This window comes from Lepidochelys kempii, chromosome 17, assembly GCF_965140265.1.
Source record: "Lepidochelys kempii isolate rLepKem1 chromosome 17, rLepKem1.hap2, whole genome shotgun sequence".
Lineage (NCBI taxonomy): Eukaryota > Metazoa > Chordata > Testudines > Cheloniidae > Lepidochelys > Lepidochelys kempii.
In genome coordinates, this window is record NC_133272.1 from 24,709,508 (window position 1) to 24,726,118 (window position 16,611).

General features: G+C 51.6%; 1 protein-coding gene across 8 annotated transcripts in view; it reads left to right on the forward strand.

The window, feature by feature from the left end:
* The first annotated feature begins 529 nt into the window (after positions 1-529).
* SEPTIN4 (septin 4) overlaps positions 530-16,611 on the forward strand; it is a 78,103-nt gene continuing 62,021 nt past the window's right edge. For 2 of the 8 annotated variants that reach the window (XM_073315309.1, XM_073315304.1), the window contains exon 1: positions 536-924. In XM_073315309.1, coding sequence (XP_073171410.1) covers positions 922-924 — 3 coding nt within the window. In that variant the 5' untranslated portion in view covers positions 536-921. Of the gene's footprint in view, positions 925-1,149; positions 1,339-12,864; positions 13,053-16,611 lie in introns of those variants that run through there. The other 6 variants (XR_012155386.1, XR_012155385.1, XM_073315303.1 and 3 more) reach the window with 6 other exon arrangements.

Below are 16,611 nucleotides of genomic sequence, written 5' to 3' on the forward strand. Positions count from 1 at the left end.
ACGCTGCCTCGGGCTGGGCTCAGTGTAGCACAGACCTTTCTTGTGGTGGGATAGGGACATTCAAGAACCACCAGATGAGACCTGACTCAGCAACCTTTGTCCTGCATCTTCTTGGCTGGTTCTTCTTCCAGGGGATGTTCTCACTGGTTTGCACTGTGCTAGTACATGTCGGACTCTGCTAACAATTGTTCACTGGGAGATTTCCCAAGTGCTCAGGACTGTCTCCCAAATCTCACCTGGACCCTTCTGATGTGTATGGCCACTGTGATGCCCTCCCACACTCCGCCAGGCTCTGCCCCCAGGGACTGCTGGTCCTCTGGAGCAATGCATGGGGACCCCCGGGCTCAGCAGCCAGGAGGCGGGGCTGACAGGCGGGGGGTAACATTCCCAGGTGCCTGGCTGACTTAGGGGCCTCAGGCCAGTTTCAGGAGTGAGCGCAGCACTGGCTCTCAATGGGGGTTAGGCGCCCAAGGGCATAAATCACATGCCAAATGCTCCTAAATCACTCAGGTGCTTTTGAACCCCCCCCCCCCGGAGGCTCAGAAGAGAGCTGGCTCCTCCTGTGCGGACGGGACAAAGGAGCGGCCCCCACCGCCGCCTGGAGCCCCCGAAACGGGGGCAGAGTCTGGCGTGTCCCCGACCCCCATGGCAGCAGCCCGGGCGCGGCGGAGCGGGCGCGACGATGGGGAGCCGGGAGCCCTCGGAAGGAGGCAGGTGGGCCGCGCCGCGCGGGTGACCAGCTCCCCGCCCCCTCAAGGCGAGCCGAGCCGAGCCGGGCCGGGCCGGGCCGAGCCGGGCGGTGCATCCTCCGGCCACGTGACCCGCTGACTGCAGCCCGCCGCGCCAAGGCTCGCCCTGCGCTGCGCTCCCGGCCGGCCGGAGCAGCCTGTGCGCGATCCCCGGAGCCGCCGGAGCTGCGCCATGGTGAGCCTGGCTTCTCGGCCGCCCGGCGGGGCGGGGGCGGGGGCGCGGGGCGCTGGGGGTCCCACCTGCAGCCAGACCCCCTCGTGCCCTTGCGGGAGCCGGGCGCTGCGCCCTTAGGTGGGGGATGCGCTGCGGCAGCGGGCTCCATCCAGGCCGGGGAGCGCCGAGGCCGCTTGGCCGGGCATGCTCGGAGGGCGGCGAGTGCCGGCTGGGGTCCGCTGGCCAGCGCCAGGCGCTGGGGGAGCCGGGCGGGGGCACGGCCAGTGAGTGTGGGACCGCCCGGCGCCGGGCTGGGCTTGCAGAAGTTGGAGGCGAAGCAGAGCAAGGTGCCAAAGTCTCTGCCCACCCCTGGCCCGCGGGCAGCTTCTCACCTGCCTTGAAAAGGCTCAGGACTCCCGCCGCAGCGGTATGCAGGTCAGAGCCCCCCGGCTTCCTCCCTCATCCTTTCAGCCACCTGCGGGGACCTGGGCCGGCGGAAGGCGCAGGGCAGATCAGCACTAGCTCCAGGCTCCGAGCTCGGCCCAGCATGGGAGTCTGCCCAGAGAGCAGGGGAGAGAGGTGCCATGGTACTGGGTGGGACTCGCACCCCGAGGTCAGTGCCACCTTTCACACTGACCCCCGCGCCCACCTTGTGATGAGGCTCATGGCACACACGCATCCATCCTCATCCAAAACACCTGGGGGGGCAGGGCCCATGCGAGAGAAAGAGTCACAGGGGTCAGCCCCACGGGACAGGACGTGACACCCCCCCCCCAATGAACCACAGGAGAGAGAGACACACAGATGGTTCCTACCACAGTTCCCAGCATATTCCAAACAGGGACCTGGGGAGCAAAACACAAGCACAGCAACCAGTGCTATCAGAAACCATGCCAGCCTGGGGATGGGACCCAGGAAGAGAAAGGCACACAGAGATCAGTGCAGCCTTGCAATCCATCTAGCTTCTCATACTGTGCCCATCACCGTGTTGTCTGGGCACCTACATGTAGCCCTCATCCTGGCATGAGAGCTCTTGAAGGAGAAATACAGATCAAAGCTATAGTTCAAACTATAACCATTCTCCTGCAGTGCATACCTAACATGCAGAGCAGTGCCCCCTTCCATCCAATCACACAAGGGACTGGAAAGGGGAAGGAGTACACAGAAAAGCAGTGACAGCCTTCTGGAAGTGCCTTGCCTTTATTAACATATTGCCCAAGGCATGGAAATCCCTGGAGTTTCCATCACGTAGCATGGCAGGGGGATTGGGGCAGCTATAAGGATATATGCAGCTGCTAAAGCTCTTGACTAGCTTCAGGCAAAGGAATATGAGCTGGGGACAGCCTCAAAGGAAATCCCAGTACAGGATCTGCTCTGCAGTTACCAGGGCTGGAAACACATTGTCCCTCTGGGTCATGTGACTCGTGCTCATTAATATTCGGGTTGTGACTCAAAGTCACCCAAACCAGGAACCTGGTAGCAAAAGGTGACCCTGCTTCCTTCAGCCGTGACCATATGCACCAGCAGGCATTGAGCACCAGGGGAGGTTGAGTTCTGTCAGTTTGTGTCCCTCGTTCTGTCACTGGGAAGTTGTTTACCCATTTCTTGGAAGGGAGGAAGGTCTGGTCTGGGAGATGGGCTCCAAGGTGAAGTTTGTTTCCCGGAGCATTTAGCTACTGCCCCTTCAGCCGCTGTCCCTTTCTCCTCAAAATCTCCTGAGACCAAAGTGACACCGGACTGGGTAGGAGGCAGCTGATCTTCCAGGCCAGGACAAGGCATAGGGCCAGGGACCAATGCAACTTATGCAAGAGTGTATATGGGCCAGGGTAGAGTGCGTTGGAGTGTGGCTGCAATTAGAAAAGTCAGTGCAGAATAGGTCCCATAGGACTGGTGTTTACTATCAAAGACTTTCAGAGCAAATCGATGCAATTTGCAAATCGAAGGTTGGTGTTGCGAGCGTCAGCACCAGGCGCTCAGCACGGGAGCCGAGCTGGTGGTTTCTGCTGCACACACTGGCACCAAGCAAAAGGTTCTGCCGTGGGAACTTGTCTGACTGTTGGTGGAGGCAGAATTGCATCCAGCTTGTGCTTTCGTAACTCTGTAGTAAAAGTAAAATGAACAGAGCTGGCTTTCCACCTCACGCAGATGTGTACAGCTAGAAGGGGTTACTGTGGTTTACTACAAATGTACTTTAAACATAGAAATCCAGCCCAAATGAGGCCCGTCTGAGAGCAACGTTTCCCTGGTAAAACATAAGGTGGAGACTAAGGAAACTTGCAGAACAAATAGGCAAAACTGTAAAATTCTAATAAACGTTTGATGGATGTCACAATTTGGAAGGCTGTGGCAGAGTTGGTGAATCCAGGGAGGCAGTTGGAGAGGTTAAGGGGACGGCAGAAAAGTGAAAGCCCCTCTTTCCATTGGCCTTCAGCATAGGGAGTGGTGGGTGAAATACTAGCCCTGGCATTACTCCTCACAGGCGGAGGAGGTGAGATGTCAGAGAAAGGAGACTAGGCAGCTCGCAAAATTACACGGCACTCAACAGGGCTTGGTGGCATCATTGTTAATAACCATGTATATAGACTCTTCGATTCCCTTCCAAAGCCAGAAGGGACTACTGTGATCATCTAGTCTGACCTCCTGCATAGTACAGACCGGATTGCTGTCCTGAAATACAGCATTCACTTGCAGAACATGGAGTTCTGCCCCAAAGGGATTACTGCCCAGCGGCTCTGTCAGAACTACCTGTGCAGCTATCTGACCTACCCTTTAGAAATATGCAATGTAGCATTAGATAACTGCTTGGCTGCCAGGCAGAAGCATTGTAGCCATCTCTGCAATGGATCAAAGGTAACATGCAGGATTTAGGGGCCAGTGAGCCATGTTTAAGTAGCAGGACAAATAGTGAAGTCACTAAAGAGGATAAAAAGCAGCTAGAGGAATGTGTTGTAATCGGCTTGGCTTCTCTAAGGCTGTGCTGTACAGGTTAGAAACCCATCACACTTTCTGAAAGACTTAAAATCAGATTGGTGAATTGAATTTATAAAATGGTAAGCAAGTTTCTCCCAAGGGGCTACTGAAGGGTAAGTGTGCTCTGAAAAGGGTCTGTGTAAAAAGATGCTTTCTGATGTGAATTCAGAACTGTGTTTCCTTGCTTAGCCCTGCCCAGCCGGCCCAGTGATGGGAGAGGGAGCTGGAGTCTATCCCCATTAACCCTGGAGAGCTGCCCCAGCTAAGTTATCAGAGCTGGATTCTATTTCTTCTTTTGCATCAGCAGCAGAGTTGTTTAGTAAATTCCAGTGAAATACACCTGTAACCCTTCTGCCCGTCAGAGTTGGCAGCAACAAGGGCTGGGTTCAGTATCTAGGGGTTCCAGTCCAATAACACAATGCAAAACAGGCTCGAGCCCCCACCCAGTGACCTGGGACACCCCCGCTTGCAAGCACAGAGTCTGAGTGTAGCAAAAGCCTTTTAATAACCGAGAGAAGCAATGTGGCATTATGTTAGGGAAACACCACCAACAGGATTCATAACACAACCCATGAGCAAAAACCCACCCCCAGCAAATTGGGCCTTTGGTTCTTGAGTCCAGCAACCCAAAAGTCACCCAAAGTCCCAAAAGTCCAACAACCCAAAAGTCTCTGTTTCTGGTCAGTGCAGCCCCAGAGTTCAAAAGTTTATCTTCAGAGTTTTACCTCTCAACCTGGGTGGAAATGGGGGGGGGCAGTTTAAGGGGCACCTTATGTGGTCCGAAGCCAATTGCCCCACCTCTCTGTGGGGCTCTGCTCTGCTCCACCAGCCATCCTGTGAGCCACTCCAGCCGTCTTGCAAACTGCTCTGCTCCACCAGCCGTCCCATGAACTGCTCCAGCCATCCCACAAACTACTCCACAATATAGTTTCAGACCCCCCCCCAACACAACACTCAATGATTTCAGCTCTTAGTAATTTTAGCTCTTTAGTGATTTCAGCTTGTAGTAGGAGAGCCTCAGTGCTCGTGCACTGTTGGCCCAAAGTGATGTCAGCTCAGCAGCCAGTAACTAGACTCCTATTGGAATCAAAATTAGCTCTGATATTCCACAGTGGAGACAGTGCAATTGGCATGTAGGACCCCCACCAGGAGGCCCATACCACCACACATTAATATCTATCCCCAGTTGCTCTCCCTTCACTAATTTTTTGAACCCAGGACTCTTGCCTAGCAAGTGCTGCTTAGTTGATGGTGAGTCCCTCCATCATAACAAAAGGCCAAGTATAGTTCCACAGTCCTTGATTCACATAATCAGGATAATAACACTTTATTTTCCCTGCCCCAATAACAAAGAAACTGAGGATCCCACAGCAGCCAAAGTGACCATCTAGGCGGGGTGGGTGTGCCTATGCAAATGAGATCAGCCCCTGAAGTTCTTTTCCACAACCCACCACGACTCGCCACCGGATGTCAGGGTAACGCTCATCCTGACTCTGCTTACACACCTTTGCAAACCCACGCTAGATGAGGTAGCACAAGTGTCATGGAGGGCCTGATTTGGTCTTCAGGCCTTATATCAGGGGTGCTGATGTGCCAGAAGAAAAGATTCCAGCTTGATTTCCAGAGCTGTTCGAGTATTTGCAGTTAGGAACGTCCATGCTTATAAACTGTGCTCATTCAATCTGGAATTATTGAGAGATGGAAATGCTGTGCGCTGCAGTGCCATGGGAGGGTTGCTGCTCACAGAAGAGCAGCACTTTGAGGAAACACGATGCCACAGCGTGGAAGGGGAAGTCCTGCTGTGGCTTAAAAACTGGTTAGGAGAGAGGGGAGCCCTGAGCAAACCCAGCCTAGACAGAGCCTGCCACTGAGCTCCTTTTAGGAGTGCTGGTGCTCGGAACGTTTATTGGGGATGGAAAGCAAGGTGGTAACATGACGTTAGTGAGAATTTAAGGCTCGATTGGATCCTGAAAAGGCACAAAGTGACCTGGCAAAGCTAAGGAACTGGTGACCTGATGGTAGATTAGTCGGTGCAGTCGTCGCAAGATCACAGACCTAGGAATGTGCGATTTCAGTTACTCAGACAGGCTGGACAGTGGTGAACTGGAGTAAAATGTTCTAGGTGTCCATGGGGAGAGTTCAGGGCAGATGTGCTCAGGGGCTAGCTGTTGTCAGGAGGGGGTGTGATGGCAGGTTGTATTAAAAAGGAATAGAGGTTAATGTAGAAAAGATTAGAATGCCATCTGAATTGAGGGTACATCGTTGTGGGGATAGAGTCATCTTATCTCAGAAAAGATGCAGATGAAATTGGAGACCCGGAGAAGAACAATGAACATGGCTGAGTGTGTGTGTTAGGGCAGGGGCTTCCAGGCAAGGAGATTAGCAAGCCGAGGGCTGTACCATTGAGGAACAGGAAGAGTAAGAGAAATGGGTTAAGTTGAAATACAATGATTCATACATTCGAAGACCAGAAGGGATCATTGTGATCATCTAGTCTGACCCCTGCATAACACAGGCCAGACACCTGCCCTGTATTAATTCCTGGTTGAACTAGAGCAGAGCTTTTAGAAAACCAGCCAGTCTTGATTTTAAAATGGCCAGTGATGGATAATCCACCACAACCCCTGGTAAGTTGTTCCAATGGGTAATTACTCTCAACCGTTAAAAACGTACATCTCGTTTGCAGTCTAGCTTCAAATTCCAGCCATTGGATCCCATTAGACCTCTCTCTGCTAGGCTGAGGAGCTCTCTAGTATCACATTTCCATTCCCCATGGATGTACTTACAGGCTGCGATCGAGTCACCCCTTAACCTTCCCTTTGTTAAGCTAAACAGCTCATGCTCCTCAAGTCTCTCACTGTAATCATTCTTGTGGCTCGTCTCTGAACCTTCTCCAATTTAACATTCTTTTTGATTTGTGTAAACAAGAACTGGACACAGATTCCAGCAGCAGTCGCACCTATGCCAAATACAGAGGTAACATAACCTCTCTACTCCTACTCGAGATTCTCCTGTTTATGCATCCCAGGATCACATTAGCCCTTTTGGCCACAATGTCTCACAGGGGCTGCTGACTGGCATAGGAGGCCAGGAATTGCTCCTGTGTGTCCCATCACATAGTATGAGGTAAAGGGAGCCATTAAGATTAAAAGGTGATGGAAGGAAGTGTTTTCAACGTGGCGCGTAACTAACTGGTGAAACGCTGCAACAGGACGTTGTTGAGGCAAGTCACTAGTGAGGTCTAATAAAGGCTCAGCCATCCCGTGGAGAAGAATAGTATCTGCAGTGACCCTAACTAAGGGAATGTCTACACTACGAAATTAGGTTGAATTTATAGAAGTCGATTTTTTAGAAGGCAATTTTATATAGTCGATTGTGTGTGTCCCCACACTAACGCACTAAGCTCATTAAGTCGGCGGAGTGCGTCCACAGTACCGTGGCTAACGTCGACTTCCGGAGCATTGCCTTGTGGGTAGCTATCCCACAGTTCCCGCAGTCTCCGCCGCCCATTGGAATTCTGGGTTAAGCTCCCAATGCCTGATGGGGCAAAAACATTGTCGCGGGTGGTTTTGGGTACATGTTGTCAGTCGCCCCTCCATGAAAGCAACGGCAGACAATCGTTTCACGCCTTTTTTCCTTGTGGGCGCCAAACTGCTTTCAGCAGACAGTGCAGTAGGACTGCTAATAGTCATCATCGTCACCCACTGCTTCTACTGCCATTCCACTCTGCTGCTTTCCTGGTGGTCTCGCAGGGCCGCTTCCATTGCAACTCTGCTCGGCTGCTCTTGTCTCGCCATACCACGTCAAGTGTGCAGCCCGCTCAGCTGTTGTGTCCTGGCAGCAGATGGTGCAGTAGGTCTGCAAAACTGGTCATCCAACCACTGCTTCCCCTGCAACCCTGCTCTCCTGCAGATGCCATATCACGGCAAGCATGGAGCCTGCTCAGATCACCGTGGCAATTATGAGCATTGTAAACACCTCGCGCATTATCCTGCAGTATGTGCAGAACCAGAACCTGCAAAAGCAGGCGAGGAGGCGATGGCAGCGCGGTGACGAGAGTGATGAGGTTATGGACACAGACTTCTCTCAAACCACAGGCCCCGGCAATTTGGCCATCCTGATAGCAATGGGGCAGGCTCATGCCAGGGAGTGTTGATTCTCGGCCCGGGAAACAGGCATAGATTGGTGGGACCGCATAGTGTTGCAGGTCTGGGATGATTCCGAGTGGCTGCAAAACTTTCACATGCGTAAAGGCACTTTCATGGAACTTTGTGACTTGCTTTCCCCTGCCCTGAAGCACAAGAATACCACTGAGATGAGAGCAGCCCTCACAGTTCACAAGCGAGTGGCGATAGCCCTGTGGAAGCTTGCAAAGCCAGACAGCTATCAGTCAGTCAGGAATCAATTTGGAGTGGGCAAATCTACTGTGGGGACTGCTGTGATCCAAGTAGCTAACGCTATCACTGAGCTGCTGCTATCAAGGGTAGTGACTCTGGGAAATGTGCAGGTCATAGTGGATGGCTTTGCTGCAATGGGATTCCCTAACTGTGGGGGGCGATTGGGCGTCTATCTTGGGACCGGAGCACCAAGGCAGCCAGTACATAAACCAAAAGGGGTACTTTTCAATGGTGCTGCAAGCACCAGAGGATTACAAGGGACGTTTCACCGACATCAATGTGGGATGGCCGGGAAAGGTACATGACACTTGCATCTGCAGGAACTCTGGTCTGTATGAACAGCTGCAGCAAGGGACTTACATTCCAGACCAGAAAATAATTGTTGGCGATGTTGAAATGCCAATAGTTATCCTTGGGGACCCAGCCTACCCCTTAATGCCATGGTTCATGAAGCCGTACACAGGCAGCCTGGACAGTAGTCAGGGGCTGTTCAACTATAGGCTGAGCAAGTGCAGAATGGTGGTAGAATGTGCATTTGGATGTTTAAAAGCACGCTGGTGCAGTTTACTGACTCGGTTAGACCTCAGCAAAACCAATATTCCCATTAAAAGAAAAGGAGGACTTGTGGCACCTTAGAGACTAACAAATTTATTTGAGCATAAGCTTTCGCGAGCTACAGCTCACTTCATCAGATGCAATATTCATGCAATATTCCCATTGTTATTACTGATTGCTGTGTGCTCCACAATATCTGTGAGAGTAAGGGGGAGACGTTTATGGCGGGGTGGGAAGTTGAGGCAAATCACCTGGCCACTGATTACGTGCAGCCAGACACCAGGGTGGTTAGAAGAGTACAGCAGGGCATGCTGCGCATCAGAGAAGCTTTGAAAATCAGTTTCATGGCTGACCAGGCTACGGTGTGACAGTTCTGTTTGTTTCTCCTTGATGAAAACCCACCCCCTTGGTTAACTCTACTTCCCTGTAAGCCAACCACCCTCCCCTCCCAACTTCAATCACCGCTTGCAGAGGCAATAAAGTCATTGTTGTTTCAAATTCATGCATTCTTAATGCATCACAGAAATAGGGGGATAACTGCCAAGGTAGCCTGGGAGGGGTGGGGGAAGGGGAAGCCTGGGTGGGGGGGTGGAGGAGGGAAGGACAAGGCCACACTGCACTTCAAAATTATTGAATGCCAGCCTTCTGTTGCTTGGGAAGTCCTCTGGGGTGGAATGGTTGGGTGCCTGGAGCGCCCCTCCCCTCCCGCCGAGTTCTTGGGCGTCTGGGTGAGGAGGCTATGGAACTTGGGGAGGAGGGCGGGTGGTTACACAGGGGCTGCAGTGGCGGTCTGTGCTCCTGCTGCCTTTCCTGCACCTCAACCATACGCCGGAGCATATCAGTTTGATCCTCCAGTAGCCTCAGCATTGCATCCTGCTTCCTGTCATCACGCTGCCGCCACCTTTCCTCTTGATCCCGCCACCTCTCCTGTTGCTCCCGCCACTTCTCGTCTCGTGTGTCCTTCCTGTCCTCGCATCATTTTGTGCTTTTCTGGACTCTGCCATAGTTTGCCTCCACGCATTCTGCTGGGCTCTTTCAGTTTGGGTGGACTGCATGAGCTCAGAGAACATTTCATTGCGAGTGTGTTTTTTTCGCCTTCTTTTATCTGCGCTAGCCTCTGGGACAGAAATGCTAGTCGCAGCGTTGAAACATTTGCAGCTGCGGGAAGAAAAAAAGGGAGATTAAAACTGAAAAAGACACACTGGCCATTTAAAAGGAGGGGATGTTTTCAGGTTAAACTGCAGCACAAACCCAACTAATCCCCCCTCCTCCCACCCAATTCTCTGGAATGATCGCTTCACCCCTCCCCCCACCATGTGGCTAACAGCGGGGATGATTACTTTTCAGCCACAGGCAAACAGCCCATCAGGAACGGCCACCTCTGAATGTCCCCATAATAAAATTCCCCTATTTTAACCAGGTGACAAGGAATGATATCACTCTCCTGAGGATAACACAGAGAGATAGAGAAGGGATGTTTCTTGAATGCCAGCAAACACCGGGACCACACGCTGCCATGATTTCTTATGCATTGATTCCCGACTACGTGCTACTGGCCTGCCGTAGTAAAGTGTCCTACCATGGAGGACGCAATAAGGCTGCCCGCCCCAGAAACCTTTTTCATAGATATTAAGGTCAGAGGGGACCATTATGATCATCAAGTCTGACTTTCTGCAAAGGCTTTGGGAGTACCTCCAGGACAGCTTCATTGAGATGTCCCTGGAGGATTTCTGTCCCATCCCCAGACACGTTAAGAGACTTTTCCAGTAGCTGTACTGGCTCCGAATGCATCCCAAGTCTTCAGGGCAAATTAATCATTAAACACGCTTGCTTTTAAACCGTATGTTATATTTACAAAGGTACACTCACCACAGTTGCCTTCTCTGCCTTCAAGGTCCGGGAGCCCAGGCTGGGAGAGTTGGGAGGATATTGGATCCAGGGTGGCAAACAGTTCCTGGCTGTTGGGGAGAACGGTTTCTCCGCTTGCCTGGTGTGCGCTATCTTCAACCTCCCCCTCCTCATCATCTTCCTCATCCCCAAAATCCTCATCCCTGTTGTATGAGACTCCCCTCTTGCAGGAGTCCATGTACGGGGGGGGCAGTGGTAGGGGCACCCCCTAGAATTGTATGCAGCTCATCATAGAAGCAGCATGTCTGGGGCTCTGACCCAGAGTGGCTCTTGGGTTTTTTGGTAGGCTTGCCTGAGCTCCTTAAGTTTCACGCGGCACTGCTGCGGGTCCCTGTGATAACCTCTGTCCTTCATGCCCTTGGAGATCGTTTTAAAATATTTTGGCATTTCGTCTTTTGGAACGGAGTTCTGATAGCACGGATTCGTCTCCCTATACAGCAATCAGATTCAGTATCTCCCGTTTGGTCCATGCTTGAGCTCTTTTGCTATTCTGGGACTCCATGGTCACCTCTGCTGATGAGCTCGCCACACTGGCCAAACAGGAAATGAAATTCAAAAGTTCGTGGGGCTTTTCCTGTCTACCTGGCCAGTGCATCCGAGTTGAGAGTGCTGTCCAGAGCAATCACAATGGAGCACTGTGGGATAGCTCCCAGAGGCCAATACCGTCGAATTGTGTCCACACTAACCCAAATTCGACCCGGCGATGTTGATTTCAGTGCTAATCCCCTCATTGGGGAGGAGTACAGAAATCAATTTTAAGAGCCCATTAAGTCGACAAAAATGGCTTCGTTGTGTGGATGGGTGCAGGGTTAAATCTGCTAAATTCCACCTAAACGCATAGTGTAGACCAGGGCTAAGATAAAATGAGAAGGGCTGTCAATACTCATGTCTCAGGACATCACTGGGAGCAGGAAGTAATATCCTCCCATGCTGTAGTATTGCACATGGCAGGGAGCTGGACTTTCCAGTGAATCATTCAGTATTGATCCCTGTCAGGCAAGATACTGGACTAAGGGATCCTCTCTGTTCTTGTATGCCTCTGTCCCTCCAGGTGTGCCCACCGAATGAGGTCAGGGAGACAACATATGGTGTTTCAAACAGGCTTAGCTGGACAATGCAAAAGGACGGGACCCCAACATGCCAGAGACCGAGAGATGGGAAATGATTGAGTCGTGGGGCTGGGAGCCCCTGTACTCCCAGGAGGTCAGGGCAGCGAGATGCTCTCCCTGCTCATGTTCCTCTGGAACAAATAGTTGTCTTGAGTCATGAAGTACAGCTGTTTTAGTTCCAGGCAGCAGTGGCTGTCATGCTACTGGATTCACATCTGGATCCCACGTGTGGCTAGGGACACCCTGTCATCCAAACCTCATGCTGAGTGAGATGGGAGGCAGTATGATGATCCCAAGATGCTGGGGCTGTAATAACAGTAATTAGTGAAAAGAAAAGGAGTACTTGTGGCACCTTAGAGACTAACAAATAAGGTTCCACAAATCCTCCTTTTCCTTTTGCGAATACAGACTAACACGGCTGCTACTCTGAAACCAGTAATTAGTGAGCGTGCGCTTTTGTTTATGAGGCAGCCCCACCCATGCTCTTTGCTAACAAAATAGAGACAAAATCCAGTTTACCCTAAGGGATGAAATCTGCTGGGATAGCTGAGCCTCCGGACCCAGGGCGTGGGGGGCAAAGAACTCAACTCTCGTCATCAGCGGCCAGAGACGGTAGTGCCAGCTTTTGAACAGGATATGAAACTGAGGCTCTGCCCACTGATGGGCATGAGAAACCCCATGGCACACTTCCCAACAGGAGGGGGTTTCTCTTGCTGTCATGAGAAAATGCCAACATGGAGGGTTACATACTACCAACCAACGTACCCCTGCCATTTCCTAGGGGGTCTTACTTTCCACTGTCTACTCTGACCTGTGGGTAGTGGTGCTGTGCACTGTTAAACTGCCGCTGCATTCCACTCCCAAGGTGGCTGCATTTCACTGTTGTACATGATCTGTATAGCATTTGCATATCAGTTTGCTACATTTGTGTATGTTTGTAAATTGTTTTGGGATGAAAAGAGCTGTGTCCCTTGGTGGTGCTGCTGTTATCAGTGACCATTGGGAGACATTCCAGACTCTCCCGGAAAGTACCCATCTGAAACAGCCCCAGCTGGACTGGCCAGCAGGAGTAGCTGTCTCCAGCCTGCTCTGCCCCACCACCCGGCGTGAGCAGCGAAGCCTGCACAGCGAGAGGCCGGAACTCCTCGGCGTTAGCCAGGGGCTGCCCTGGTGGTAAGAGACTGTGGAGGCAGCTGGTCAGCAAGAGCAGGTAGGCTCTGGCGTTTGCTGCTTTCTCTGGGCACAGTGGGACTGTCGTCTCCGTGCTCAGGGGCGCTGTGCCCAGTGACAATGAGCCTTCCCACTGCTGTGCGCGTTCTCATTGCTGGTGAGGGGCTGGGGCTGCTGGATGAGTGACGAGTGGCTCCTGTCGGCGAGCCTGAGCGGATCTCTGGTGACGCCAGCACACGGGCAGCCATTGCTGTCTCCCGAAAGGTCTGGCTCTGCAGGGAACCGGAGTACATTTCAGGGTGGCTCTTGCTCCCAGTCTCTTGCTTCCAGCTGATTGGTCTGCTGCAGGCCTGAACCCTGGCAGGGGAGACCCAAGGGCTGGGGATGGGGGGGTTAGTTCTGCTCTAGGAATGGAGCGAGCTCAGGAGCTGAGATGGCAGGCGCTTCTGTTATCACTACAAACAGCTGCTGCAGGCTGGCTGGGACCATGGCTCTGTCCGCTCCCCCGTCCCCCCTTGCTGTGCTGATGGGGCTCATAAAGGCAGCATGGTCTTGAGGTCAGATTACCGGACTGGGAGTCAGGACATTGTGCTCCTCCTAGACCCATCTCTGCCACTGATTCCCTGGAGACCTTGGGCGAGTCACTGCCCCTCTTTGTACCTCAGTTTCTCCATTTGTGAAATGAGGATCGTGATCCTGCCCCACAGTGCGGGAGAGGGCTTAGCAGGTGAATGTCTGTAAGGTATTGTCAGCTCCCTGCGTGGAGGGATTGCGGAAGTGCTCAGCGTCATGATTTGATTGCTTTTCCTGTGTAAGATGGAGTGCTCCACTCCCCACCCTGCCACCCCAAACCAGGGTGAGACCCTGGCTGTCAGCTTAGCTTTCCTCAGGTGCCCTGTCCACCCAGCATGGATACTGAAGATGCCATCACCCTGTTCTTTAGAGCAGAGGGTGACCTGGCCCTCTAGGCCAGCTTGCCCCTACTGTTGTGCTTTGTGCTGTCCATCCTCCACCCCAGAAGTGGCTGCCTTTCAGTGGTGCTGGATGCAGAGAGAGCTTAGAGGCCTGCCTTTGCTTGTGGGCGAGGGACTGTAAGCGTGTGTTCCTGAGTGTGTGCCAGCTCTGGGAGGGCATGGGGCTGTGTGGACATAAGGCTATTTCGGAGAAGGAGAAAGCTGTTGCACCAGGCCTCTCCATCCTTTCCAGAAACAGAATCCGTCTAACTCCCCATGACTCTGCCTCAGTCATTTTCCCAAGTAACTTGCTGCATATGGCTAGGGGGCCATGTTCGTCCAAGCTGTCATGCCAGTGGCGCATGACTGATCTCTCCCTAGGGATGAGTTGTTTGCCTGAAGGGGTTTGTATGTCCCCTGGTGTGACGTTACTGACATAATCTGGGACCGTATAGATCATTGTTGCAACCAAAGTCCTGTAGTGACACCAAATCTTATATAAAAGGGGTCAAATGAGGTGTCTAAGACAAGGTTATGGTTTGCTGGTTATGATGATGCTGTATATATATGTGTATCCTTTTTGTAGTTGAAGTTATGAATATTGGCTCTGTACCGTCTGTAATTCAAACTTGTGCTGTGCTTATGGGTGACACCCCAGACAAGTTGGTGTCAGCTCTGCCTAGCCTGCTGGATGGCCCATTAAGGACCATCAGCTGTACAACTGACCCATTGAGAGAAAGCAGACACGCCTTGGGACTCAGCAAGGTGTGCAGGGACCTGCCTATGGACAGAACTCAGAGGTGTTTCCAGGCCATGGGATGGATAGCTTGTCTTTGGGACAAAGAAAGACAGACCACACGGCAAGAGACTGTACAAAGCTGCTGCAGCTCGTCCATCTTGTCTTCAATCCTGCTTCTTACCTCTGGAGGGACTTTGCTACACTGAAGCTTTGAACCAAGGGCTGAAAGACCCACCACAGCTGGGGATGTTCTCCAGAGACTTGATTTGAACCTGCAGTTTATTCGATCACTGCTGCAAGCTTGAACCAAGAACTTTGCCGTTACCGGATGTCATTGATTCCGTTTAACCCATTCTAGCTGTCGTCTGTATCTTTTTCCTTTTATGAATAAACCTTTAGATTTTAGATTCTAAAGGATTGGCAACAGCGTGATTTGTGGGTAAGATCTGATTTGTATATTGACCTGGGTGTGGGGCTTGGTCCTTTGGGATGGAGGGAACCTTTTTTCTTTTACTGGGGTATTGGTTTTCATAACCATTTGTCCCCATAACGAATGGCACTGGTGGTGATATTGGTAAACTGGAGTGTCTAAGAGAATTGCTTGTGTGTCTTGTGGTTAGCCAGTGGGGTAAAACCAAAGTCTTCTCTGTTTGGCTGGTTTGGTTTGCCTTGGTGTGCATAGAAACCCCAGCCTGGGGCTGTAACTGCCCTGCTTTAAGCAATTTGTCCAGAATTGGCCCACTCAGTTGGGTCCCGCCAGAAAACCAGCATCATTACAGTGGCGTAGTCGTGCTAGGATCCACAGAACCAGGTCAATTAAACTTTGGGTCAGAACCCCACGCTATCCAAATTTGAATTTTAGTATTGAGAGTTGGGTTGGTTAAAGAGCAGTTGCAATGGGTGAGCAAAGAGCATATAAGGGCCTTGGCAAAAAAGCCCTGGAAGATCTGTGCTCAGAAAAGGGAATAAGCGTTAGAAAGAAAGCTACAAATCAAGAACTGAGAAATCTGTTAGTGGCCAGTGGTCAGGAGGCAGGAGCACAGCCCTTAGCTGAGGCTACAGAAGCTGCAGAAAAAATTAGAGTGCAAAAGGCAACAAATAAACTGCAACTTGAGCATGAATGGAATCTAGCATCTGCATCGATTGCTGAAAAAGCAAAAGAATGCTGAGTTCGAAAGAGAAGCTGCTGAGAGAGAGAAAGAGGCAGCAGAGAGAGAAGAAAAAGCTCCTAAGGGGCGTCTGAAGCTGCTGGTGGCTGAGGAGAAAGCTTGACGGGCAACAGGAGACTCACAAGATGGAACAGGAGATGGCCAGACTTCAGCTCCAAGTCATGGAAGAGCGGAGAAAGTCATCTCCACCTGGTACTCCACTTCCCAACCGCCACGAGAAGAACTGGGAGAGGATGTGTCCCATTTACAACGATACTGAGGACATAGAGGAGTTTTTGTCTACTTCTGAACGCCTCTGCAATCTGTACCAGATCCCCGATGATCAGCAAATGCCTGTCCTTCTGACCAGGCTGACAGGGAAAGCCAGGGAGGTATTTAATGAATTGGGGAACAAGAAGCCTTGGATTATGAGCGGTTTAAAGATTCTGTGTTGAGGCGGTTCAAGATTACTCCTGATTCTTACAGGGTTAAGTTTAGAAAATTTAAAATGTCTAATGATTGTACTTTTGTAGAATGTGCTCATAAGCTGATGGGTTTTGTTAAAAAGTGGGTTGTGGGAGTAAAGACGCATGGCAGTTTTGAAAAACTGCTGGAGTTAATAACTTAGGAACAGTTCTTAGACATCGTGCCTGACCATGTGAGAGCAGCTGTGTGTGATAGGGACTGAGTCAGTCCTACGGGCTGCAGAGATTGCAGATGCCCATACCCAAAACAGGGCTCGGGAAGGGTATAAACCCC